General features: G+C 47.1%; 1 protein-coding gene across 1 annotated transcript in view; it reads right to left on the bottom strand.

The window, feature by feature from the left end:
* The window catches only part of ME3 (malic enzyme 3), a 219,064-nt gene that overhangs the window by 65,138 nt on the left and 126,444 nt on the right, over positions 1–27,482 (bottom strand). The window contains exons 4-6 of the mRNA XM_044258358.1: positions 18,899–18,974; positions 9,174–9,335; positions 68–171 (exon numbers count right to left, since the gene is read on the bottom strand). Of these exons, the coding sequence (XP_044114293.1) occupies positions 68–171; positions 9,174–9,335; positions 18,899–18,974 (342 nt within the window). The remainder of the gene's footprint in view (positions 1–67; positions 172–9,173; positions 9,336–18,898; positions 18,975–27,482) is intronic.

The raw sequence follows: 27,482 nt of genomic DNA, 5'->3' as shown, positions 1-27,482 counted from the left end.
AGTGTTGACTTGAGTCATACTATCTCTTCAGAGTCCTCTTTCAAAAGGAACAGGGTGACCCACTTACTTGTCCGTCACAGCTTGCATGAACTCGTCCAGAAGATCATCATACTCCTTCCCACGCACGCGCTGGTGTTTCAGCCCGATGTACAGAGGGTCTTTGAGCAGCTCCTGGAACAGAGAGCATCTGTTTGCCCAACAGTCCTGCTTTAGTGGGAAGGACCAGGGAGCGGAAGGGAGGAGGCAGTTGGAAATGAGCTGTCCACCGCCTTGTCAGTGTCATCTCTGGAAGGGTCTGGAGGCTGAACCATCGGCTGAGGTTCCTAGGTGGCTCCAACTTCAGGAACCAAGGATGACTTGATACAGAAAATCCTCTCAGACTAAGTCTACTAAATCCTGGCTGCAGGTGTTATAGGTTTATTTTAAGGTTTTTCAACAGTGATGCTCTTAACATTTGGGCTTAGAATTCTTGGATGGGAGGGATGAGCTGCACACTGTGGAATATTTAGCAGCATCTCTGATCTCCACTAGAAGTCAGTAGCATCCCCAGTGGTGACACATACACACACACACACACACACACACAAAAGTCTCTAACCATTGCCAAATGTCTATTTAGGGTTAAAGTGTCCCTGGTTGAGAAACACTCCAGGCAGCATTTAGATTGAGATATTGGGTCTTGTCTAAAGCCACTGATCTGGACTTGAATTAGAAAACACTTTATTTGTTCAAAGAAAGCTTACTGAATACCTTCCATGGGCCTGGCACTGTGCTAGTCCCTGAGGGCACAAGTGTAGATCGTACCCCAGAGGTTTCAGGTCAAGAAAGAGGCCCATCTGAACACTGGCCTGTGGAGGTAACCCCTACTCTACCTCCTGCAGCTCTTTCTGTCACAGCGCTCACACACTCTTCTCTGTCTGCCCCTGGCCTCCTGACCACCTCTCTCTACCTCCTAACACATACACCCTGCACAGAATCAGTGGATGCAGTCTCACATACATGTATGGAACATCCATTGCTGCTGATGACCATTCTCTCACATCATACACAAAGATAAACTCAAAATGGATGAAAGACCTTAATATGAGACAGGAATTCATCAAAATCTTACAGAACACAGGCAGTAACCTCTTCAACATTGGCCACAACAAGTTCTTTCAAAGAACTTGTTCTTGAAAGAACAAGTTTTTGCCTTGTCTCCAAAGGCAAAGGAAAGAAAAGTGAAAATGAACTTGTGGGACTTCATCAAAATAAAAGGTTTCTGCACAGCAAAGCAAACAGTCAACAAAACTAAAAGGCAACCCACAGAATGGGAGAAGATATTCGCAAATGACAATACATACAAAGGGCTGATACCCAAGGTCTATAAAGAGCTCCTCAAACTCAACACACACAAAACATAATCATGTGAAAAAATCAGCAGAAGACACGAACAGACACTTCTCTAAAGAAGACATACAAATGGTAACAGACACATGAAAAAATATTCATCACCACTAGCCATCAGGGAGATTCAAATAAAAACCACATTGAGATATACCTTACACCAGTTAGAATGGCTAAAATTAACAAGTCGGTAAACAACATGTTTTGGAGAGAATGTGGAGAAAGGGGAACCCTCTTACTGTTGGTGGGAATGCAAGTTGGTGTGGCCGCTTGGGAAAACAGTGTGGAGGTCCCTCAAAAGATTAAAAGTAGAGCTACCCTTTGACCTGGCAATTGTACTCCTGGGTATTTACTCCAAAGATACAGATGTAGTGAAAAGAAGGGCCACATGCACCCCAATATTCACAGCAGCAATGTCCACAATAGCCAAACTGTGGAAAGAGCCAAGATACCCTCTAATAGACAAATTATGATAAAGAAGATGTGGTCCATATATGCAATAAAATATTATGCTTCCATCGGGAAGGATGAATACCTAGCTTTTGCATCAACATGAATGGGACTGGAGGAGATTATGCTGAGTGAAATAAGTCAAGCAGAGAAAGTCAATTATCATATGGTTTCACTTACTTGTGGAACATAAGGAATAACATGGAGGACATTAGGAGAAGGAAGGGAAAAATGAAGGGGGAGTTGGAGGAGAAAATGAACCATGAGAGACTGTGGACTCTGAGAAACAAACTGAGGCTTCTGGAGGGGAGGCGGTGGGGGATGTGTCAGTCTAGTGATAGGTATTAAGGAGAGCACGGAGGATTACATGGAGCACTGGGCGTTACACGCAAACACTGAACCCTGGAACACTACATCAAAAACTAATCATGTATTGTATGGTGACTAACGTAACATAAATAAAATTAAAAAAAAAAAAAAAAAAGAAGGTGGGCCCTGCCCTTCATTTCTCACTCTCTTCACCCCGGACTCTCCCTCCTTGAGACAGGTTAGGGCTCCGCCCTGGCAGGAGTGTATGTTTGCTAGCTGAAGGATGACAGGAGGCACATCGGTGCTCACCCTCACGTGCCCCCTTCGAGGTGACCCTCTGAAAACCACATAGAGACAGCAAACATCCAGCCGAGGGTGAACCATAAATGTGATGCCTTGATGGAAAGCCAGGCAGTCATTAAAATCGGTGGTTTTTAAGACAAGGCAGCTGCCTGGACTCGTGTGCATGAGATTATCGAAAGTGAGAAAGGTAGGATGCAAAACTACGCAGATGTAGCTTCAACTCTGAAACACACAGATGCGGCCCAGAGGGCCGCGCACAGAAACCATAAAGCCGGCATCGCTCCTGACACCTGCGGGGAAGATGCACAGTTTTAGTTCTTACAGAGACTTCCAGGGGCCACAGTAAGATGTGACCTGTAATGTGGCCCAGTGATGGATCGGGATCACTGCTACATCAGGCAGCAAAAGGGGCAATTTCTCGGTGCTGCATGTGTGGTTTGTGGGGCAAATGAAAATCTCCAGGAATATTGAAGACTTTGAGGATTTTCCAAAAACTTCTCAGTATATCTGCGTTGAAAATTAAAGGTCAACCATAATAGGGTACCACTGAGAGAGGCGGGTGGCTCTGACAGCTTTAAAGCCCTCCTTATATTGACATGTTTTATGCCTGAAATATTTCCTACCTAAGCACACACACACATACGTGGGAAAGAAAGTTTCTATATGGAGAGAATACGAAAAACGAGCTCCTTCTGTTTGTATAGAACCTTCAAGTAATTCACTCCTGAAGCAAAAGTGATTTGATCCTTCCACGTTCCCTGTGCTCATCCCCACTTTACAGACGAGGAGGGTGGAGTTGGCCAGACAGTGGGTGAGCTGAAATGGAGCCTGGCTTTGACTGGATCTCAGGACAGGGCCCCTTTCCCCCAAGATTCCACGCTGTGGGGGCCAGGAGACATGGTGGTTGTTCCGCACCCCCTGCCTGGTCCCCTGGAGGACCTCAGTTGTGGCAGGGAAGATGCAGGCTGTGATCCTGTAGAGGAGGCAGGGAAACAGGAACAGCTAGAACGGAAGCCGAAGTCACTGTCGCCCGCCAGCTGGGCCCACAGCACACGGAGAACACTCCTGGCTGTGTCGGCACAACATGAAACCAGAAGTCCCCGTCTTGCCCTCTGTCCCACTGAGTGATGCAGCCATCAGAACGGTCACCAGCAAGGTGTGGGACCGTTAACCAGCCTGGACTCTCTCCTTGAGAGAGGCCCTCCTCAATCCTTGACTTCCTCCCATGAATGCTTAGAAGTGTTTAGCAGGAAGTACTGCTGGATAAAGTACAGAATGCCTGGTTAAATTTAAATTTCAGATCAGCAAGAATTTTTTTTTTTAGCCTCACTTTTTTTTAGTCTCCACAGTTTTGCATGGAGCGTACATGGGACATCTGCAAAAATACAATTAGTATTTATCTGAAATTTAAATTGAACTGGCATCCTCTAGTCTTCTTTGCTAAATCTGGTGGCCCTTGCAGGAGAGGCAGAAGGAATCTTGAAAGCGGGCAGGAGGTGTCTGCAGAGGAAAGTGGCACCCAGTTGGGCAGCCCTGCTCAGGGTGCCCCCTCTGTGCTCCCTCAGGCCGGTCTGGCTTTAGAATCAGAAGGGGGTCTGGGCTTTGGAGATGGACAGACCTTGGTCCAAATTTAGGCTCTGTCCCTTTGGTCTCTGATTTTAAGTTTTCCTTGGAGACAAATTGTTATGGAAAACAAAAATGGTTTCCTCCTCTTTACTTGCTGAACACTCGCTTTAAGCGGGAAGAGAGACGAAGCTTCTGGCTGGGAAAAATACTTCTCTCCTGTAGCAACAGGCCCACAGAGAGGTTCCTCAGGGAGCGTGGGGGACTGGGGAGGTTTTGGGATTGGGTTCACGCTGTGAACTCAGGACAAGTTCTCCCTCTGGGTGCAGGTCTGCCTACCACTTCTGTCTTGGGGGCTCCGTTAAGCCCAGGGGTCAGCTATGAAGATCCTTGGAGGGGTGCCTTCGAAGGTGACGTGCACACAGAGCGAGCACATCTGACAGCACTGCAGGCCAAGTGCGGGCTGTTCATCAGCTGCGGTAATGATACTCTCTCGTGAGGTGGACATGGCCCTTCAACCCCAGCTCTGCTGGCGGACCCACGTTTCCCCAGGACTCCAGTAGCACCCCGAGGGCCCTGGTGACTGGGCTCTGTGGACAGTCTGTCCTCATGTCTCTCCAAAAAGACACCCACCCATTAGAATTCACTGAGGCTCAGGCGCCTGGGTGGCTCAGTGGGTTAAAGCCTCTGCCTTTGGCTCAGGTCATGATCTCAGGGTTCTGGGCTCGAGCCCCGCATCAGCTCGTTGCTCAGCAGGGAGCCTGCTTCCCACCCCCCCTCTGCCTGCCTCTCTGCCTACTTGTGATCTCCATCTGTCAAATAAATAAATAAAATCTTAAAAAAAAAAAAAAAAAGAATCCATCAAGGCTCAAGACTTCTGCCAGGAGAAGCCTGCTAAGGCTCAGAGGCCACCTTGAAGCCAAGCCCGGCGTCGCCCTGCAGGACCGATCATGCAGAGTGTCCTGAGCACTGGGCTTGGAGTTAGTCCTGGGGGAAGCTATTTCTGCTCTGTGCCTCTTCTCCTGGGTGAAATGAGGGGTTTTATGAGAAGTACATCTGACCCTTGAACAACAGCTTTGAGTGGCTCTTGTCCACTTATCTGTGGATTTTTCCCGATCAATATAGTATGGTGCTGTAAGTGTTTTTTCTCTTGTGATTTTCTTAATAACACTTGCTTTTCTTCAGCTCATTTCACGGTAATGGTACAGTATACACATACTGTACAACACACATCATACATACAACACACATGATATGAGCTAACTGGCTACTTATGGCATCAGTAAGGCTTCCCGTCGACAGTAGGCTATTAGTAGTTAAGCTCTGGGGACTGGAAAGTCATACATGGAGTTTCAACTGCATGTGGGTCAGCATTCCTCATTCCTGTGTTGGTGAAGGGTCAACCGTAGCTCAACTAGGTCCCTTCAAATGTGGGAGCCTGTGACACTATCTGGCTGCATGTGGATGAAAGACAAGACATAAATCAATCCACACACAGCCACCGAGGCTGCCAGCTGGCGGGCTTATCTGGCAGTGGGGGACGCCCTGACTTTGTCCCTTTAGAACTCAATCATGGGATAACCCCTCTTCATGGGCTCGCTGCCCCACATATTTATTTTTCCAAACTTCCTTGGGGTCGGCATGTAAGAGTGACTCAGAATTTCAGGGCGGTGGAGAGCAGATGTTTTCCTTCAACAGGAAACGTCAAGGGCTGTTGTCCTTGACTCTGATTAGAGCTCCTGTAGTCTCAGAAGTTTTCACAGAGACACACACACACAGACAGTCTAGTTATCCTGACACCATAGCTCCTCAAACAGCACCCTCCCTGTACCGACGCGTGGATGAGAGGTTAAGCGTCTCTCTCCTATCGCTCTGGCTTACTCTGAGGGAGAGACACCCGTAGACTTCCAGGGAGGAGGGAATCTTGCAAATGGACTCAGTTAAAAACAACAACAACAACAACACAAAACATCACATGGTAACTGCATTTGGGAAGAAAGCAATGACCATCTTCCCAACATTGGCCACTTTGTAATTCTGGATTTTTGTGTCTTGAATTTTGTGAAGAGGGTCCGGTGGGAGTTTGCCTTTCTTTGGGGTAGGGGGACCGTGTTCATGGCATCAGTAACTCCTGGGCCTGTGCATGCATGGGGCCCCTGCCTGCAGGAAGCACCTCCTTTCCTGGTCTTCAACACCAAGTCTGTAACACAAAACACCCGACCCCTTGAAGCTGTGAGCCATGGTGGACAAGGGAGCTCCAGAGCCAGAGGCAGCGGGTTCCAACCCTGGCTCTGGGGGGCCTGAGGTACATAGTTCACGTGTGTGGGTCTCGGGTTCCTTATCTCACACAGCTGCAGGGAGAGTGAAATGAGATTCAAATCCACAACGGCCTTGAGCTAGGCCTGGCACACTGCAGTGCTGGGAGCTGCTTTCTCTCCCCCGCACCATGGCGCGTATACCCGCTCTCAGCGGGGGACTACTCTGGTCCTTCCTGGCGGGAGGGGGCAGCCCCAGGGAAAGTGCTCTCCCTTCCACACCCAGGAGGGAGAAGTGATTCAGAGGCCTAAAGCCCCAGGGGGAGAAGCAGACACAGGGAGGAGAAGGAACACGTTAGCCATTAAAAATGATCAATCAGGTGCTGGCACTGAAACACTGACGACTAGAATATCCTGCCCACGCCCTGGCTCTCGCGTATCTCCCTCATGCCAGGCAGAGTGCCTGACACCTACTAAACATTCAGTGAACTTTTGCTAAATAAATAAAAAACGTTCATAAAATAACATGAATCAAAAAAAATGAGAACAAAAATACAGGCACATTACTCCATCTATGCTGATGCATAGATGAATATTGGAAAGGAACACGGACGGAGCATGGTGGGAGAGATGCCATTTCCCTTTCCTTGTAAGATTCTGAATAATGTTACTTTAGTAACAAAAATTCTAAAAATCACGAAATGACCTTTACTTCTGAAGCTGCAGGTACCCAAGCAGGCAGGTGTGGTGTGGGCGGAGGAGGGCAGAGACGAGGATCTGGTGGCTACCCTGCCACTCCTGGCAGATCTTTTTGGGCAAATTCATTTCTCGGAGTTGTCAAGCTTACCCAGGGTGTGGCCTGTGAAAAGTGCCTGGCCCTGACTTACTCTGTGCTTCCTGCCTGTCTTCACGTGGCTTTATTACAAGTTGGAGCTAGCTCTCAGGTCAGCACATCACTGCAGTGTTAGACCTTCAACGACACGGGGTCTTAGGCATCTGCTAGAGGCAACCCACGTGCTTCCAGGGGATAGAGTGGCCTTAGCCTCAGACTCAGTCTTGCTTGGAGCCAGCTTTTAGGAGTGAGGGAGTCAAGGTCTCTATTAAATCCAGGCGGAACACAGCAAGAGGACCTGGATGAGAGGAACAACTAAAACAAAATTCACTACCCTCGTCCTCACTGGTATGATTCAGTGCATGTCGAGGGACCATGTCCATGTCCATGCCTGGCAGGACCCAGGCATCTGGTTTAGGGAAGAGAACCACAGCACACAGCAGACCTTGAAGACTGCTCTTTCCACCTTGCTTTCTGTCTCCTAGGCTGGAGGGGAGGCTATGGAGAAGAGCTTTAGAGGCAGAAACCCTCAGAAACCTTCTGGTTCAGTTCCTCGTTGTACCATGAGGAGATCAAGTCTAAATAGGTGCGGGGACTCACCTGGTTGCCAGTACTGTCAGGACAGTGTCCCACTTCCCAGAGCAGTCCTTCTCCCCCTCCCCTTGTCCTCTCTCACCCCACTCCCACCCCCCAGGATTTCCCAGCTCTTAAATGACATCTGCCTGGCTGTCCTCTCACTTGATGGCATCTGTGGCTAAAGCCCGCATCGGCATCATTCCACCCGAGGAGCCACAGTGCTCACTCTTGTTTAGAAACAGGGGGGCGGCCACACAGCGACACGGCAGGTGTCTTGAGAAAGATCACTGCAGAATGTGAATAAGATAACCTTTTCAACAAATGTAAGTCAAGAATCTAAAAAGTGACCACTCCCTTTGCTTCAACATTTCTGCTTCTAGGAAATCATCCTAAGTACATGATCACACATGGAAACAAAGACTGATCTGCAAACATGGGCTCAGAGTAAAGATTGTATTTACAAAAAGGCAAGAAGCAACCTGAGTATCCAGCTGTGGGAGCTTTCCTTCGTAAACTACGACACACCAGGGAGCTGACATTGTGCAGTAATGGCTAATGACCTGGGAGAAAACTCCATACATATAAAGTTTTAAAAACCATGTGCAAAGCTATATATTCAATATAAACCCTATTTTGGTTTTATAAATGTTTGGGGGGGCGGTGGGAAAGGCTGCAAGGAAATATATCAAAATGGAAAGCGTGCTTGGTACTGGTGTCTAACTGTTATTTTTAACACTTCTCTGATTTTCTCGAGTTTTTTTCCCATTTTAAAAAAGATGAATTTGCACCAACTTTAAACTCAGAGATGCACATCCTTAAGAAGGAACTCTTGGGTAATGTTTTGTCTTCTTTGACACAGGGACCCAGAGCAGAGCCTGCGGACGCGCACAAACCCCATGGCCCAAGATGGTACCTAGAAGAGCCAACTCTTGCCTGTGGTTTGAGCTCCTTAAATCCCAAACCATGTGGAATCTGTAGGAGGATCTCATGCACAGCTTGGGGCACCTTCTCTCCCTGGGCTTGCAAGACACTCACCTGACTGATTGAGCTATTTTAGCCCCTGGCCCTGGTGCTTTGAGCCTTAATTCTTTCATTGAGGCAGCCTACCTCTACCATGCTGGAAAAATACCGCCCAGCAGCCTCTGTCACCTGGATCAAGGGAGCCTCTTCACTAGTGAGTCAGAGAGAGGCCACACAGGGTCACAGAGTGGGGAAGCAAACAAGGCCCAAGCTGGGGTCAAGGAGGGCACAGAGGGCCTTGAGGAGGAAGGAGAGCCAGGAGACCTGGTAGTCGGGGGGAAAAGGAATGGGCTGGGCCAAGGCAGCGAGGAGAAAGGTCCCTACCTCTCAGCCAGAGGGAAGGGCGTTGGCGAGGGGGACTCAGGAAAGAAATGTCCCAATGCTGTGTTGATATAACTGCCCCTCAAAGGTGCCTCCCCCACTCCACCTCCAGCCACCAGCTTCTGGCCCCAGGGCTACGGGCCTGGGCAGTGCATTACCTCATTGTTGGTGCCCACATCCAGCAGGACGGGGAGGCACTGCTGTGGGCTGACCCCTCCGCACGCCGTGTACAGGGCCAGCTTGCCCACGGGGATGCCCATGCCGTAGCAGCCCAGATCTCCCAGGCCCAGGATGCGCTCGCCGTCCGTCACCACCACAGCCTGGAAACAATCAGGGAAACGCCTCTCGTGACACAGTGCTTGTTCTGTCACTCCTCCCATGTCGGGCCTGACAACTGGGCGCCGATCTCCTCTGCTGGGGGCCTGACAACTGGGTGCCGATCTCCTCTGCTGGGGGCCTGACAACTGGGGGCCGATCTCCTCTGCTGGGGGCCTGACAACTGGGGGCCGATCTCCTCTGCTGGGGGCCTGATGACTGGGGGCTGATCTCCTCAGCTGGGGGATGGAACGCTGGTCAGGGAAAAGGCCAAGGGATTCATTCCAGGGCAGGTGGCAGTCCTCCCTGTCCCCAACGCTGGTGGGCTGGTGAGAAGCCCCACTGAGCCGGGCGGACATCTTCCCCCCACTGGGAGGTTTAGGGTGGGGGCTGCAGAAACAGCTGGAGGGAAACCATATCTGGTCACTCTCCCTTCATGAAACTAAGCAAATATTCCCAGCTCGAGATCTGGGCACAGGGACATATTGAAAGGAGACCATAACGGACGAGTGCTCGTGTTGCCGTCACAGGCCCAGGGTTTCGAGGCCGATGGAAGTGCCCTCTGCTGCTGGGGTACAATAAGTCCAGCCTGCAGAGGGCAGGGCTCTCGTGGCAGCTGCTGGGGTCACGGCTTCCTAGGAACCCCAGAGGGTTCTCAGGCTGTCCTGGGGTTACCACTGTGCTCTAGCAAATAATCGCTGGAGGCATACTACGTGCTACTTCGGGCTTACTTGCTAACAGATGTCGGTGAGGCTGACGGTGGTAGAAATTACTACGATTTTGACAGATATTCACTTACTCATTCCTTCAACTACATATTTATGAAGCAGCTAGTGGCAGACACGAGGCCAGATCCTCTGCTCGTCTGTAATCACAAGTCTGTATGGATTCAGGCCTTAAAGGACTAAGGGGCAAAAAGAGAGATGAAACATGTCTACTTCGAAGTAATGACTCTGGAGGGAGAGTGAGGGTGCGGAGATGCACGAGGTCAGTGGGGACTGAGAGAAGAGAGTTATTGCCAGTAGGGTAACCTTTTGTAAGGAAGAGAGGATCCAGGTGCCACCCCTTGGACAGGAGAAGGCTGTCCGTGGGGGGGTACGGTGCGGAGGAAGGAGCGTGATATGAAAGGAAATTCAGAGGCAGGATAGTGGCGGGGAGGGTGTGGGTGTTGTGTGGGGAACAAGGAGATGCTGGTCGCATGAAAGGAGAGAGCAGGAAGTCAGGCAGGAGTCAAACCATGAAGGAAGGGTCTTGAAAGTAAGACCACAGAGATGGCCCCGGGTGACAGTGAAGTTGTTCATAGGTCACCCCAACCCGCTCACCATCATTGCCTTCCTCCATCTTAAAATGAGTTATGTTTATGGGGCCACCCCTCCCCTCACCGGAGCCTGGCTTTGACCAGGGCTTAGGAGCAGCCGAGGGATGGATGTCCCAGAGCCCCACGTGTTGTGATCCCGGACATCACGGGGCTCAGCACAACCCATGCAGGTGCCACACTGAGCTCTGGGGATAAAGACATGAAGACCCATTCTTGCCCTGGGAGAGTTTATGATCCAGTGCCCAAAGGGTCCATGGCATCTTAAGCACGTCTATGCTCCAGCTCTCTAAGGATAAGGGCATGCAAAGGCTGGTGCTGCCTTTTGGTAGCGATTAAGTACAGAGATTCTTACAAACACTCCTCTGCTTCTGCAAAGGGGACTTGGGGAGGAGGGGCAAGAGACCCACGGCCATCATGATTGTCCCCCTCAGACTGATCTACTGCCTCTATGGGGAATGTTCTCAACCTGCATGCACCTGATTCTCCCCCCACGGCCCTGGCAGGTAGGTGAGTCTGGGACTCTTATCGCTGTCTCACAGGTGAGCAAACAGAAGCTCTAAAATACTTGACACATGTGTTACATATCAGTCAGATGCCAGGCACTGGACTGGCTGTTTCCACATTAGGTATCTTAGAAAGATTAGATGGCCTACCACAGTCACCTTGCTTGTGCACGAGGCAGGTCAGGATTCGAACCAGCTGTGGGGTTCCTGGCTCCGGCCTCCTTCTACCACCACAGCAACCAGGCTAAAGCACCTGTGCTCTTGGTCAAGTTCTGCACTGCCTCTGTGTGACCCTTCCCACAGCTCGCCTCTGAGACCCTGCCCCTGGGGGAGCCTGTTCCTTCATGCTGCCCAGACTTGGGGCATTTCTCTACCACCTCTCCTGATCAAAGCTTCCTTATTCGATTCCCATCCTCTTAGAATTTCTCTCCATTGAGGGGCAGGGAGTTAACCAGTGGTGGGGTAGTTCCTACTCCAGGGTGTTATCCCTACAACTCTGGGGCCCTTCCAGATGGTGACTAGGATCTGCAGGGCTGCCTCCCAGCCTGAGCCGGGCAAGGGCCCTCTCCTGCACGGCCGCCTCCTCACTTCTGCCTGCCACCCTCTTTCCACTGCACGGAGCTGGTGGCTGGGTTATTAGAACAGCTTCACGTCCAGACTCATCTTTCCTCCTTCCAGTCTCTCCTGCCAACCAATGTCACATACATTGTGTCAGAAGCCCATTTTCATTACTCTGTTCCCAGGCTCAAAGTGACTTCAAACTGTCCATAGAACAGAGTCCAAAACATTTAACGTCTTAATGATCTGAGACCAGAATATGTTCTGACTTATCTCTGGCTACTCATCTGCACACAGGTACCTACTCCAGCCAAACTGGCCTCCTCACTCCTCCCAGTCATACTCTGAACTCACATATGATCTCCTCCTTCTCAGTCCCAAAGTCCTCTCTGCTAGAATGTCCTTCTCTTTCTCCTGTATGCAAAGTCTGCCCATTACAATCTAATGTGATTTCCCCTAGCACTTAAGGCTGCCACACAGCTAGACTGCTTGTCCTTCTTGAACGCTTGCCTGCCACAAACATCGACTAAGCACCTACTGCTGCCAAGCCTGCATAAGGTGCTGCATAAACATTTGGGTTCTTATTTAACATTTTAAAAAATGCACATTTTATCTCACCAAACAACCCAAAGGTTAGGCAGGGGTCCTGGAGTCTGATAACCAGTATTTAAATTTAGGCTTCTCGATAATGCACCATATGTAATCTTGGCTAAACAGATCATTTTTCTGAGTTTTAATTTTCCACAAAATGGGGGATAATCAGACCTAACTCATCAGATTTTTGTAATGATGAAGTAATATTAGTCTCATTTTAACCAGGTGCCTTTAGTAAGTGATCAGTGAATGGTTGCTGTGCTTTTGATTATAACAATGGTTATTATTTGGGACAAAGATCCTATATTGGATTTGTAGTTGTTTTATCTTCTCTCTAGTTTAGCATTACCACAAGAAGGGCATGCCTTAAGCATCTGTTAAATCAGTGAATGAAATGGAACCAAGAGGAGGTCATAGTGGCCAACTGCCCAGAAAGTCAGCCATGCAAGTCTTGGGGCTTCCACTGTCCTCTCGAAGCACACATTGCCACTTGTATGTCCAATAGTCCTCCCAAATTCCTGAGTCCCTAACCAAATGAATCTGCTTTTCCCTTTATTCTTTTTATTTTTAATTTTTTAATCAAAAATTTTTAGAATATTTTATTTATTATTTATTTGTCAGAGAGAGAGAGAGAGAGAGCACAAAGAGGCAGAGGCAGAGAGAGAAGCGGGCTCCCTGCCAAGCAAGGAGCCCGATGCATGACTCCATCCCAGGACCCTGGGATCATGACCTGAGCCAAAGGCAGCAGCTTAACCAACTGAGCCACCTAGGCGTCCCTCCCTTTATTCTTCTAAACCTTCCACTTCTGCTGTCCTCCCTCCCTCTGTTACCTTGTATCTCCCAAGCTTAACACTGTCCTGTTACAACTCCTCTCTGTCATTTGTCAGCCACAGCCACTGGTCACCAAATTCTGCTGAGTCAATCTGCTCCTTACTTTTCTATTTGTTCCATGCATTGTTGTTGCCTTGGGTGAGCCCATCCATCTCATCTGACCACAGCAATGGTCTCCTGATGGGTCTCTACACTCTTGGATTTCCCCTTGGTCCATTTAATTTTCCAAAGCACAACCAGCTTTGTCATTCCCTTACCCCACACCTCCAATGGCTCTCAATGCCTATGAAATAAAGCTCAAACATCTTCAACTGGTGGTTTAAGACCTTCCGCGGTCTAGGTCATTTGCTTTTTGAATTTCTTTTTTATCCAAATAAAATAATTCCAACCTTGTATAAGGTTTGTACTTTCCTGACTACATGCCATTTTACCCCTCAATCCCTATGATCTTCCTGATCCGAATCCTACCATCCTTGTGTGCTTCCAGGAACAGTATGGAAGTCACCTTCCTCCGTGTTGCTCCCTTTCCAGAAGTTGTCACTCCTTCCTCTGAGTTCCCATGGCATTTTTCTCTGCAGAGCACCTAATACTTTTCTTGCTTGTATTATAGTTAGATGAGAACCTCATCTTTCATAGGAGTTCTAAGCTCTTACAGGCAAGTAAAGGTTGTTGTCATCTTTGGTTCTTCAGGTGCTTAGCATGTTGCCTGCAGTGTGAGAGGAACTGGATAAATGGTGGCCAGTGTGGATCCAACATGGAGAACAGAGGCTCTCCACAAGACTGCTTCAAACCTGGTGTGAATGAACAACTTCAGGGAGAAGATGATGGGTCCTATTTTTCATGACATCAATGGAGTTGGAAGCCAAGGGCCACTAGTGCAGTAGAGGTCAAAATCTGATGACAAGCCTGAGCACGGTGGGTTTGAGAGTCCAGAAGTAACTATCAGTGAACTGCAGGATCAACGTTTTCTTGTTTGGATGGCATCTGAGACTCATACCTTCTCTGTATCTCAGATGACTAAGGGGGAAGTTGGGCCCATTCTTCCTCTGTCCACCTAGCTTTGACCTACAGCTTTTTCTGACTTATTGCCCATGTCCCTTAGCCTAGGTGGACCCAGTGGAGATGACCCGAGACTGACCTTTCTTGCTCTAGCCCCGCTTTCCTTAGACTTGTAGATATGTCATGGGCTCCCCATAGACCTCACCTCCTCCCTCCCTCTCCTCATTCCTTTTTCCCTCCCCTTCCTCTTCTCTCTTGCTCTCTCTCTCCATGACATAACACACAGTCTGCAATTTCAAATCTTGTTTCCACCCTCAATAAGCAAACAGCCAGAATCTTTATCTGTAAAGTGGGGGTAATAATAATCCCCTGCACTTACAGGTCATTAGAAGTTGATGAAGTCACTTAAGTAAAGCATTTAGCAGATGCTGCGTGTAGAGGATATGCGGATGTGCCCCCACATCTCCCTTTCAGGACCCAAGGAGTCATTCCCTCAGCTGAGCCCTCAGGGGTCAGCCTACTCTGTGAATTTCCTTGACCGAAGAGAGCCACTTTGCCCAAGTCACACCCAGTTCTGAAGGGCACCCGCCCACAACCAATGACTGATGGATGCAGGGCTATAAGGCCCGGCTCCCCTGTCCTGACTAAGGGCCACCCTAACTCCAGAGGCTCCTCATGTGCTCAGCTGAGTCTTCCTTAAGGCCTCACTCTGCCCAACCTCTCCCTTGGCTTTCTCCTGTTTCCCTCCCCTCTAGAGGTACTGATCCCAAGAACACTCCCTGATAGACTAACATCCATCTCAGAGAATGTTTCCAAGGACCACCCTCCTTCTGACCCCGAGAACAGAGTGGGTTTAACACATGGTGGGCCTGGGCATAGCAGGCAGGCACCCGGCATCAGCACCTGGTCCAAGCTGGGACGCCCACGTGGCTGGTGCTCAACCCCAGAGGCTGCTCCCACCCCCTACTCCCATCCAGCTGTCTCTCAGCGCCTCCCCCAGAAACTGCTGCTGGGCCTGGGGTGAGGTAGAGATTTAGGAGACTGGGAAAGCTGTGGGGAGGAGGGCTGCTCTCAGCCCAGTCTTCCTCAGGCTTGAGGCAGTGTCCACTGTGGGAAAGAGTCAGAAAAGCAGTTCTCACTTCTCCTCATCTGTGATTTATGCCGGACAGCTCTCTGGGCGGCCTGGCCTGCCCCTTCCCCCCTGAACAAGAGCGGCCTGCAAAACTTCGTGGTCCCCTAGCCCTGGGCTTTGGCCTCAACTCCGCCCCAGCCTGCTTCTCTGATACCGTGGTTCGCAGTTCCGCCTTCTGCCTTCTGGCTGGGAAACTACGGGAAGTCACCCTTTATCTTCTGAGTTGGTTCAGAAGCTCCTCTGAACCACTCCTTCCTTACAGCCAAGAGGCTGATGCCATCAGGGTGTAAAGATACCCATACCCTAGAAAACTGCCTCCTCCACTCAGCAGCTGGGGAGAGGGTGGCTCAGCTATAGGGCTCTGGGGGTGTCAGCTCCTACTCACAGATGACTGTGGGCAAGTCACGGACCTCAGCTCGCTCACCTGAGAAACGACACACCCTTATCCGTCCTTCAGGACCCACTTTGGGGGTTTCAACTGCACCCCTTCCTTCTCCACTCTGATCACAAGGACTGTGAGAACCGAAGGAAATAATGAGAGGGAATCCACACCAGCTCCAAAGTACCCTGAAGGGGATTCCCTGCCTAGGGAGGGAGACCTTCATCTCTTTTTAGGGCAACTAGAGGAAACACCCAACAAACAAGAAAGACTAGGGCTTAGAACATTCTGAACCTTTGAAAGGGCAGCCTTAGGGGAGAGGAGAAATGACCCTCCAGAAAAGGCCAGTGGATGGGGCAGGTGGGAGACTCGGGTAAGCTGGGGTGGGGGGAGGTGCCTGAGCAGCCCTATCTTATTTACGTGCCCAACTACGGGCCCACTATTTAGCCAAACTATGGGCTCCTGGTTTTTCTAGAGAAAGCCATAAATCCAAGTTTGTATGTTTCTTTTTCTAAATGAAGTCTCCAGATTTTAAAATATTGTTTACAAATTCAAAATTTTCAAAAATAACTGAGGATCAAGTCAAACATGTCTAGGGGCCTCATTGGCTGCCCCTTGGTGGCCCGCGATTCCCAGATAGGAGGGCCTTCTCCTGGGCTGCTTTTGGGCATCTGCTCTCTCTGCCCTGCATGGCTGCATGTGCCAGAACCATCCCTTCCACCTCCAGCAAGGACATTCGAGTGCCTTCCAGTATCGTACAGACTTCATAATTTGTCCTCACCATAACAGAACAAAGACCAGAGAGGTTATCTGCACATCCAGCAAGTGAATGGAAGATTCCCGATGCCTGACTGCAAAGCCAGGGCTGGGTCGTCTATATAGTTACCAGGGACTGATCTCAGGGTCTCTCCAAAGGGAGACAGAAATAAAGGGCAGAGGAGAGGAGGCAGCCCCAGGCATTCCCTTGTCTGCTCTCAGCTCCTGCAGGGGGAGAGGCCAGCCAGTAGTCAGGATGCTAGCTCCTCGCCTCTGGGCTCCCCTCTTGGGCATCACAGACACAGTCTATGCAAGTGTTTCCGGGTCAGTCTCTCCCACTAGACTTTGGGCCTGTACATCTTCTTGATCCTGGAACTATAGGTAAATCCTACAGATGTTTACTCAAGGAGTGTGGAAGGTAACGGAATTAGATGCATTAGATGCATTGGTCCAGATGTGCCCATGGAAGCTCTGTTTTCCCAAGAGGCTTCGGACGCCTCTCTCCGTCTGAGGCCTACTCCAGTCCCTCCTGCTCTGGGGTGACCTAAAGCTCCATTGCTCTTCCTCTGAAATGACGGAAGTGGCTGTCTCCGGCTAATTGGTACTTAGCACTCACTATGTAAAAGGTTCTCAAACTATGTATATTGAAATCAGGCAGCAAATATTTTGTAAGTTGCGCCCTGACCAAAGGAGCAACTAGAGCCTGAAATCCAGCCCATGAGCCCCTCACCGAGCCTCGGTGCCAGCCTGGAGAAAGGAGCACCTCCTTCCTACCAGTTAAGAGGCACCAGCTTCCTGTCTTTCTCTTCAACAACTCGTAGGCTGTGCAAAGGTGTGCTTGTGTTGGTGGGGGCTGCACAGCCCTGCTCCGGGCTCAGTGCCTGCAGCCTCGGAGATGCTCCTCACGGCCGCCCCCTGGGTTCAGGCTCCTCGGACGTCTACTGCGTGCCCACTCTGCACAAGCTTTCACCGTGGGTGAGCAGCCCAGGAGGGGGCCCGGGTCAGTCCATATGGCCTCAGCAGCCTGTCTGCACAGGGCAGGCTAGAGTTGGCTGTCTGTCCTGTGAGCCGGCTTCCCTGAATGTACTCAAGATTTTATTAGAGCTTCATCTTTGACACGCCCTAGAAACTTGCTTCTTCTGGGACTGAGACCAACACCTGCAAGGCCCAGGCCTGCATAACCAGAGTCTGAGCAGATAAGCAGGTCAGAAAAGCCCACACTCAGACAGAGATGTACGAAATGAGCTCTTCACTGCAGCCCTAAAGGCCACGGGCCCAGGCGGTGTCTTGAGCCCGGCTCTTAAGAGCCAAGCTTCCGCCTTTCCTGTTCTGGCTCCGAATGCTGCCGCTCCCCAGACGGCCAGAGGTGTGTGAGGAGAAGCTGAGCTCAGCATGTAGCAGAGGGAGATGGGGGTAACTGAGGAAACTGGCAGGAACAGAAGGGAGAGCCTGGAGAGGAAGCCATGATGGAGGGCCTCTGCCTCCCATCAGCTCCAACCCTTCCCCAGCTCCTGTGCCAGAAATGCCCTTGCCAGGCAGCTAGCAGGTGTTTTGCATTTTTGTGCCCGTCATTTGCAGAGGCAACGATGATCTTAGATGTGAAAGCCCATCATACTCTTCCACAGACATTCCCTGTGGCAGGAGGTGGTCTGGGCATGTAGCCAGAGGCTAACAAGTTTCTACAGAGCTGCAGCGTTTAGATTTCAAAACGAATATATACTTTGCATATTATAGTATATCCTGCTTATTATATAAAAATGTTTTCTCCTTAGAGTATTTGAGTACAGTTTGTATTCCAGGCAGAAGTGGCAGTTTTCTTTCATCACTCTGCATACAACTACCACCTGCCCCCCCCCACTCCTGTGTACACGAAGATGGGCAAGTTCTGTTCACCATAAGCTTTGCCTCTTCTTGCAGAATGTCCCCACTCTGTGTCCTACACTCTCCAAAGCCTTATCCAGTCAAACTCTATCCCTCAATTCAAGGTCCCTGCTCCAATGTCACCTCCCTTATGAAGTCTTCCTAGATTCCCCTCAGGCTGAAGGTAATCTCTGCCTTTTGGGCACACCCTCAGCTCTCTCTATATGCTTCATTTATCTCTGACCAAGTTCCTTGTTAGTCTTTTGCGTCTCTGTCTTATTTTCCCAGAAAAGTCAGCTACTTGAGAAGAAGGTCTGTCTGATTTTCCCGTATCTGCCATGGAAGCTGGCACTGTATATATAGTAGGTACACAATACACGCTGAACGGATCTTCAGACCACTGCTATGAACAATAACAATGATAAGGGCAATGTCCCCTGGGTGTGGGTGGCAGAAACCTCTGCTCTGTGATGCACTTCTGCCTGGCTCTAACCTGTCTGGGCTCTGGGCCTGGGAAAGCAGGGCAGTGTCTTGCCCTCGGTGTAACAATGGCTCATTTTCTAGCTGGCCATGACACTGGTCCAGGTTAAAAGGATTCACCTAAGAACAGAGCAGTAACAAAGAAAACAGGATCATACCTTAATATCATCTTCTGGCCAAGAGTTCAGCATTGTTGCAAGGTGGCCCTTGTCATGAATGGTGATGAACAGCCCACTAGGAGAAAAAACACGTACACACAGAGAAACCAGGCAGTCAGACCACAAGACTGTGTACCATTGCATTGTTTAATTTTTCCCACAGACCTGGGCAAGGGAGGGGTCCCTGGCGCCAAGAGTTGAGAGGGCCCAGCCCAATACTTCCTCCAAGTACTCCTCTCCACCAAACAAGGACTCTGTGTGCCCCATGGGGCTTGTGCTCTCCAGAGGTGGCACCTTTCCTTCTTCCTTCTAGACCAGGCACACAGGACCCCAGAATTCTTGGACTGAGGGACCCCCAAGGCTGCTTCCGGAAACCCACGTTGGCTTCTTCTCCAGGTCCTCCCTTCTGAGCACAGACCACACCATGGTGGGCAGAATCCTAGGCCTGGGGCTGTGACTGGAGCTTAGACATGTGGGTTGTGGTTGTCAGACACAGGTACAGGATGCCCCAGGCAGTGGGGGATGGAGCTGGGGCTGGGGCAGGGACAGGCTCCTAGCTGGGAGCCATGTCTCCCCCACAGTGCTGGAGCATGGGACTTCTAAATTCAGACATGGCCTTCCAACCTAGCGGGAAAGTACGTCTGTAAAGGCAGGAGGGTGGATTGTATTTTACTTAAAAGTGTATACGCTTGGATTTAGAAATTTTATTTATGTTTAGACCTCTGTATGTGGACCTGGGATCAGGGTGTGAGAGTATGTGTACCTGGGCTGGTCTGTGCTGCTTCCTTCCTTTCCTTTGTTCCTCCAAAGCATCTAGAACCACTCTTCTTGCGAACAAGGCACTCACTCTGGGTCGCCAACTGAGTAGCCTGGGGAGGGGTGCGAGAGCAGCCTCTCCCAGTGAGTTAGTGCCCTCACTAACTCAGAGACGACTTCCAAACAGTACTTCTCACGGCTTCGTGAGAGGCTCGGACTTTGGATCCATCATTTAAATCATGCCCTAGTCAACACTGCAAGGCTGGTGGCTCTGCTCTTTGGTCCCAGCAGTCTTGTAAAACTCCCAACCCTGGATACACCTACTGTCTGTTCCCCAAGTATTCCATCCGGGCAGCCAAGGGCAGGGGGAGAAAGCCTGACCACGGGGCAGGCTGACTGGCATCACCATAAATGCTTCACCGGCAACCCACGTGCACTATCCACCACCGTCCAGTCTTTGCTCTTTCAGTGTTTCTCTGCTCAAGAGTCACTCTTTCCACTCTCTGTAAAGACCATTTTAAACTTTTCCATTCTCACACCGCCAACGGCCTCACCTTGCCCCGACTCCACTAGTGATCTTGCCTCTCATGTCACATGAAGACAAGGGACGCATCTCTTTCCAGTTAAGCCCGCAAACTTCTGCATCCGCAGATAATTCATTTCTTCCGTTCCAATGATTATTCTAAAGTCTTACACTTAGGGATGCTTCTCTCTCTCCCCTAGAGCCATTATCATATAGCCATAAAACATTCCCAAGTCTGTATCATCTTAAAGACTTCTGGCTTGGGATGCCTGGATGGCTCAGTCAGTAAAGTGTTGCCTTTGGCTCAGGTCATGATCTCAGGGTCCCGGGATGGAGTCCGGCTTCAGGCTCCTTGCTCAGTAGGGAGCTTGCTTCTCCCTCCACCGGCTCTTCCTGCCACTCCCCCAGCTTGTGCTCTATCTCTAACAAAAGGAAAAAAAAAAGACTTCTGGCTTTTGTTAGTGGCAGTCTCTTGGACAGAGTAAACTCTCTGCAGACAACAATAAAAACACTTATTTTAAAAAAATTTTAAAAAATATTTGAGGGAGAGAGTGAGCATGAGCCAAGGGAGGGGCAGAGGGAGAGGAGACAGACAAGAAGACTCCCTGCAGATGTGGGGCTTGATCCTAAGACTCTGTGATCATGACCTGAGCCGAAGGGAGATGCTTAACTCACTGAGCCACCCAGGCGCCCCAAATTGTTATTTTTAAAAATTTTATTTAAATTCAATTAATTAACATAGAGTGTATTATTAGTTTCAGAGGGAAAGTTCAGTGATTCATCTGATGCATATAATACCCAGTGCTCATTACATTGTGTGCCTTTCTCAATGCCCCTCACCAGTTACCCCATCCTCCCACAAATGCCTGCCCCTCCAGCAACCCTGTTTTTTCCCTATAGTTAAGAGTCGCTTATGGTTTGCCTCCCTCTCTGTTTTTAGCTTATTTTATTTTTCCCTCCCTTCCCCTATACTTCTGTTTTGTTTCTTAAATTCCATGTATGAATAAAATTATATAATTGTCTTTCTCTGACCGATTTATTTCGTTTAGTATAATACCCTCTAGTTCCATCCATGTTGTTGCAAATGGCAAGATTTCATTTTTTGAATGGCTGAGTAATAACCCATTCCATATCTTCTTTATCTATGCATCTATTTCTATAGTTTGGCTATTGTGGGTAAGGTTGTTATAAACATTGGGGTGCAGGTGCCCCTTCAGACCCATATATTTGTATCATTTGGGTAAATGAATAGTAGTGAAATCGCTGGGTCATAGGGGAAATTCTATTTTTAACTTCTTGAGGAACCTCCATACTGTTTTCCAGAGTGGCTGTACCATTTTCCATTCCCAGCCATAAAAGTGTTCCCATTTCTCTGCATTCTCTCCTCAACCTGAGTTGTTAATTTTAGCTATTCTGACTGGTGTGAAGGGGTATCTTATTGTGATTTTGATTTGTCTTTTCCTGATGCTGAGTCATGTTGAGATTTTTTTCATGTGTCTCTTGGCCATTTGGATGTCTTCTTTGGAGAAATGTCTGCTCATGTCTTCTGTCCATTTCTTGACTGGGTTTTGTTTGTTTGTTTTTGGGGTATTGGGTTTCACAAGTTCTTTATGGATCTAGGATACTAGCCCTTTATCTGATGTCATTTGCAGTTACCTTCTTCCATTCTGTAGGTTGCCTTCGATTTTATCAACTGTGTCCTTTGCTATGCAAAAGTTTTTATCTTGATTGAGTCCCAATCTTGATGAAGTTCCCAAATGAAGTCTCCCTTCATTTTTGCTTTTCTTTCCCTTGCCTTTTCCTTCCCTAGAGGAGTCGTTTCTAGCAAGAAGTTGCTCTGGCCAAGGTCAAAGAGTTGCTGCCTGTGTTCTCCTCTAGGATTTTGATGGATTCCTGTCTCTTGTTTAGGTCTTTCATCCACTTTATTTTTGTGTATGGTGTAAGAAAATCCAGTTTCATTCTTCTGCGTGTCGCTGTCCAGTTTCTCCAGCACCATTTGTTGAAGAGACTGTCTTTTATCCATTGGATATTCTTTCCTGCTTTGTCGAAGATTAGTTGACAATAGAGTTGAGGATCCATTTACAGGTTTTGTATTCTGTTCCATTTCTTCGCGTCTGTATTTGTGCCAATACCCTACTGTCTTCATGATTACAGCTTTGTGATACAGCCAGGAAGTCCAAAATTGTGGTGCCACCAGCTTTGGTTTTCTTTTTCAACATTACCTTGGCTATTCAGGGTCTTTTCTGGTTCAATACAAATTTTAGGATTATGTGTTCCAGTTCTGGAAAATGCTGATGGTGCTTTGATAGGGATTGCAGTAAATGTATAGATTGCTTTGGATAGCATAGACATTTTAACAATATGTGTTCTTCTAATCCAGGAGCATGGAATATTTTTTCATTTCTTTGTGTCTTCCTCAGTTTCCTTCATAAGTGTTAAATAGTTTTCAGAGTACTTATCCTTTGCTCTTTGGTTAGGTTTATTCCTAGATATCTTATTGGTACAGTTGTAAATGGGATCCATTCCTTGACTTTTCTTCTGTTTCATTGTTGCATATAGAAATGCAACTGACTTTTATACATTGATTTTCTATCCTGCCACTTTCCTGTGGGAAAGATCCAGCAATTTTCGGAGTGGAGTCTTTTGGGTTTTCCACATAAAGTATTATATCATTTGCGAAGAGTGAGAGTTTGACTTCTTCTTTGCTTATTTGGATGCCTTTTCTTTCTTTTTGTTGTCTGATTGCTAAGTCTAGGACTTCTAGTACTATGTTGAACAGCATAGTACTAGAGTACTAGGTGTATTAGTACTAGAGTACTAGGTGAGAGTAGAAATCTCTGCCACATTCCTGACCCTAGGGGAAAAGCTTTCAGTTGTTCCCCATTTAGAATGATATTCGCTGTGGGTTTTTCGTAGATGCCATTTATGATATTGAGGTATGTTCCCTCTGTCCCTACACTGTGAAGAGTTTTGATCAGAAAGGATGCTGTATTTTATCAAATCCTTTTTCTTCATCTATTGAGAAGATCATATGGTTCTTGTTCTTTCTTTCATTAATGTGGTATATCACATTGATTGATTTGCAGATGTTGAACCACTCTTGCACTTTGTCGTAGAATAATCCTTTGAAGTTCTCTTAGATCTTAGTGGCTAGTATCACGGCGAGAATTTTGGCATCCATGTTCATCAGGGATATTAGTAATTCTCCTTTATGGTAAGGTCTTTGGTTTTGGGATCAAGGTAATGCTGGTGTCATAGATTGAGTCTGGAAGTTTTCCTTCCATTTCTATGTTTTGAAATAGTTTCAGAAGAATAGGTATTAATTCTTTTTTAAATGTTTGGTAGAATTCCCTCAGGGAGCCATCTGGTCCTGGACTCTTCTTTGTTGGGATTTTCTTTTCTTTTCTTTTCTTTTTTTTTTTTTTAAAGATTTTATTTATTTATTGGACAGAGAGATCACAAGTAGGCAGAGAGGCAGGCAGAGAGAGAGAGAGAGGAGGAAGCAGGCTCCCCGCTGAGCAGAGAGCCCGATGCGGGGCTCAATCTCAGCACCCTGGGATCATGACCTGAGCCGAAGGCAGAGGCTTTAACCCACTGAGTCATCCAGGCGCCCCTGTTGGGATATTCTTGATTATTGCCTCAATTTCTTTGCTGGTTATGGATCTGTTCAGGTTTTCTATATCTTTCTGTTTCAGTTTTGGTAGTTTACATGTTTCTAGGAATGCATTGATTTCTTCCAGATTGCCTAATTTGTTGGCATATAATTCCTCATAACATTCTTTTATAATTGTATTTCTTTAGTGTTGGTTGTGAGCTCTTCCTTTCATTCATGATTTTATTTATTTGGGTCCTTTCTCCCCCCCACCCCTTTTTGATAAGTCTGGCTAGGAGTTTATTGATCTTATTAATTCTTTCAAAGAACAAGCTCCTAATTTCATCAATCTATTCTTTTTATTTCTATTTCATTGATTTCTGTTCTAATCTTTATTATTTCTCTTCTCCTGCTACATATATGCTCTACTTACTGTTCTTTTTCTAGCTCCTTTAGGTGTAAGGCTATATATTTGAGACTTTTCTTGCTTCTTGAGAAAGGCTTGTATTGCTATATACTTCCCTCTTAGGACTGCCTTTGTTGCATCCCAAAGGTTCTGAATTGTTGTGTTTTCTTTTTCATTTGCTTCCATGAATTTTACTTTTTTTTTTTTTTTTTAAGATTTCATTTTGAGAGAAAGAGAACTTGAATGGGGGAAGGAGGAGAGGCAGAAGGAGAGAGAGAAGAAGCAAGCTCCCTGATGAGTAGGGGGCCTGATGCAGGGCTTGATCCCAGGACCCTGGAATCATGACCTGAGCTGAAGGCAGATGCTTAACATACTGAGCCACCCACATGTCTCACTTCCATGGCTTTTACAATTCTTCTTTCATTTCCTGTTTGACCCATTCATTCTTTAACAGGATACTCTTAAACCTCCATGTATTTGTGTTCCTTCCAAATTCTCTCCTGTGTTTGAGTTCCAGTTTCAAAGGATTTCAAAGGTATAAAATAAGCAGGGAATAATCCCAATCTTTTAATACCAGTTGGAACCCAGTATGTGATCTATTCTGTAGATTGTTCCATGTGCACTTGACAAAAATATGTATTCTGTTGCTTTAGGATAAAATGCTATGAATATATTTTGTGATGTCCAGTGTGTCAGTCAAAGCCCTTGTTTCTTTGTTGATCTCCTGCTTAAATGATTTGTCCATTGCCCTAAGGGGAGTGTTAAAGTCACCTACGATTATTATATTGTTATTTATGTGTTTCTTTAATTTTATTATTAATTGGTTTATATAATTAACTGCTTCCAAGTTAGGGGCATAAATATTTACCAGTCTTAGATCTTCTTGTTGGATAGGCCTTTTAAGTATGATGTAGTGTCCTTTTCATCTCTTATTACAGACTTTGGTTTAATATCTAGTTTGTGCAATCTAAGTACTGCTACTCCAGCTTTCTTTTGATATCCATTAGTATGATAAATGGTCCTCCATCCCCTCATTTTCAATGTTGAAATGACTTTGGGTCTAAAATGAGTCTCTTGGGGAACATTCCTCAACTTCATAAAATCCATCTGTGAAAAACCCACAGCAAATATCATTCTTAATTGGGAAAAGCTGAGAGCCTTCCCACTGAGATCGGGAACACGACAAGGATGCCCACTCTTACTGCTGTTGTTCAACATAGTATTAGAAGTCCTAGCAACAGCAATCAGACAACAACAAAAAAATTAAAGGTATTCAAATTGGCAAAGAAGAAGTCAAACTCTCTCTCTTTGCAGATGACATGATACTTTATGTGGAAAAACCAAGACTCCACCCCCAAATTACGAGAACTCATACAGCAACTCAGTAATGTGGCAGGATACAAAATCAATGCACAGAAATCAGTTGATTTCTTATACACTAAGAATGAAACTGTAGAAAGGGAAATTAGAGATTCAATTCCATTCAAAATAGCACCAAAACCCATAAGACACCTTGGAATAAATCTAACCAAAGAGGTAAAGGATCTATACTTGAGGAACTATAGAACACTTAGGGAAGAAGACACAAAAAGATGGAAAAACTCATGGGTCCATGGTCATGGATTAGAAGAATAAACATTATTAAAATGTCTATGCTGCCCAGAGCAATCTATACTTTCAATGCCATCTCGATAAAAACACCATTGGCATTTTTCCAAAGTGTTAGAACAAACAGTCCAAAAATTTGTATGGAATTAGAAAAGACCCGGAATAGTCAAGGAAATGTTGAAGAAGAAAAACAAATCTGGGGGCATCACATTGCCCGATTCCAAGCTTTATTACAAAGCTTTGATCACCAAGATAGCATGGTACTGGCACAAAAACAGACACATAGACCAGTGGAATAGAACAGAGAGCCCAGATATGGACCCTCAACTCTATGGTCAAATAATCTTCAACAAAGCAGGAAAAAATAACCAGTGAAAAAAATAGTCTCTTCAATAAATGGTGTTGGGAAAATTGAGCAGCTATATACAGAAGAATGAAACTCAACCATTCTCTTACACCATACACAAAAATAAACTCAAAATGGATGAAAGACCTCAATGTGAGACAGGAATCCATCAAAATTATAGAGGAGAACATAGGCAGTAACCTCTTCAACATTGGCCACAGCAAGTTCTTTCAAGATATGTCTCCAAAGGCAAAGGAAACAAAAGCGAAAATGAACTTTTGGGACTCCATCAAGATAAAAAGCTTCTGTACAGCAAAGGAAATAGTCAACAAAACTAAGAAACAACCCACAGAATGGGAGAAGATATTCTCAAATGACACTATAAAGGGCTGATATCCAAGATTTATAAAGAACTCCTCAAACTCAACACCCCAAAAACCCCAAATTATCAAGTCAAAAAATGGGCAGAAGACATGAACAGACACTTCTCCAATAAGAGTGAACCATTCTCCAAATGGCTAACAGACACATGAAAAAATGTTCATATCATTAGCCATCAGGGAAATTAAAATCAAAACCACATTGAGATATCACTTTACACCAGTTAGAATGGCAAAGATTAACCAGGCAAGAAACAACAAATATTGGAGAGGATGGGGAGAAAGGGGATCCCTCTTACACTGTTGGTGGGAAAGCAAGCTGGTGCAGCCACTTTAGAAAACAGTGTGGAGGGCGCCTGGGTGGCTCAGTGGGTTAAGCCGCTGCCTTCGGCTCGGGTCGTGATCTCAGGGTCCTGGGATCGAGTCCCGCATCGGGCTCTCTGCTCGGCAAGGAGCCTGCTTCCTCCTCTCTCTCTCTCTGCCTGCCTCTCTGCCTATTTGTGATGTCTCTCTGTCAAATAAATAAATAAAAAATCTTAAAAAAAAGAAAAAGAAAGAGAACAGTGTGGAGGTTCCTCAAATGATTAAAAATAGAGCTACCCTATGACCTGGAAATTGCACTACACGGTATTTACTCCAAAGATACAGATGTTGTAAAAAGAAGGGCCACATGCACCCCAATGTTCATAGCAGCAATGTCCACAATAGCCAAACTGTAGAAAGAGCTGAAATGCCCTTCAATAGATGAATGGATAAAGAAGATGTGGTCCATATATACAATGGAATATTACTCAGCCTTCAGAAAGGATGAATATCCAACTTTTGCATCAACATGGATAGGACTGGAGGAGATATACTGAGTGAAATAAGTCAAGCAGAGAAAGTCAATTATCATATGGTTTCACTTACTTGTGGAACATAAGGAATAACATGGACATTAGGAGAAGGAAAAGAAAATTGAATTGGGACTGTG

Source organism: Neovison vison, chromosome 7 (assembly GCF_020171115.1).
Source record: "Neovison vison isolate M4711 chromosome 7, ASM_NN_V1, whole genome shotgun sequence".
Classification (NCBI taxonomy): Eukaryota; Metazoa; Chordata; class Mammalia; order Carnivora; family Mustelidae; genus Neogale; species Neogale vison.
This window is presented reverse-complemented; position numbering and strand designations above follow the sequence as displayed.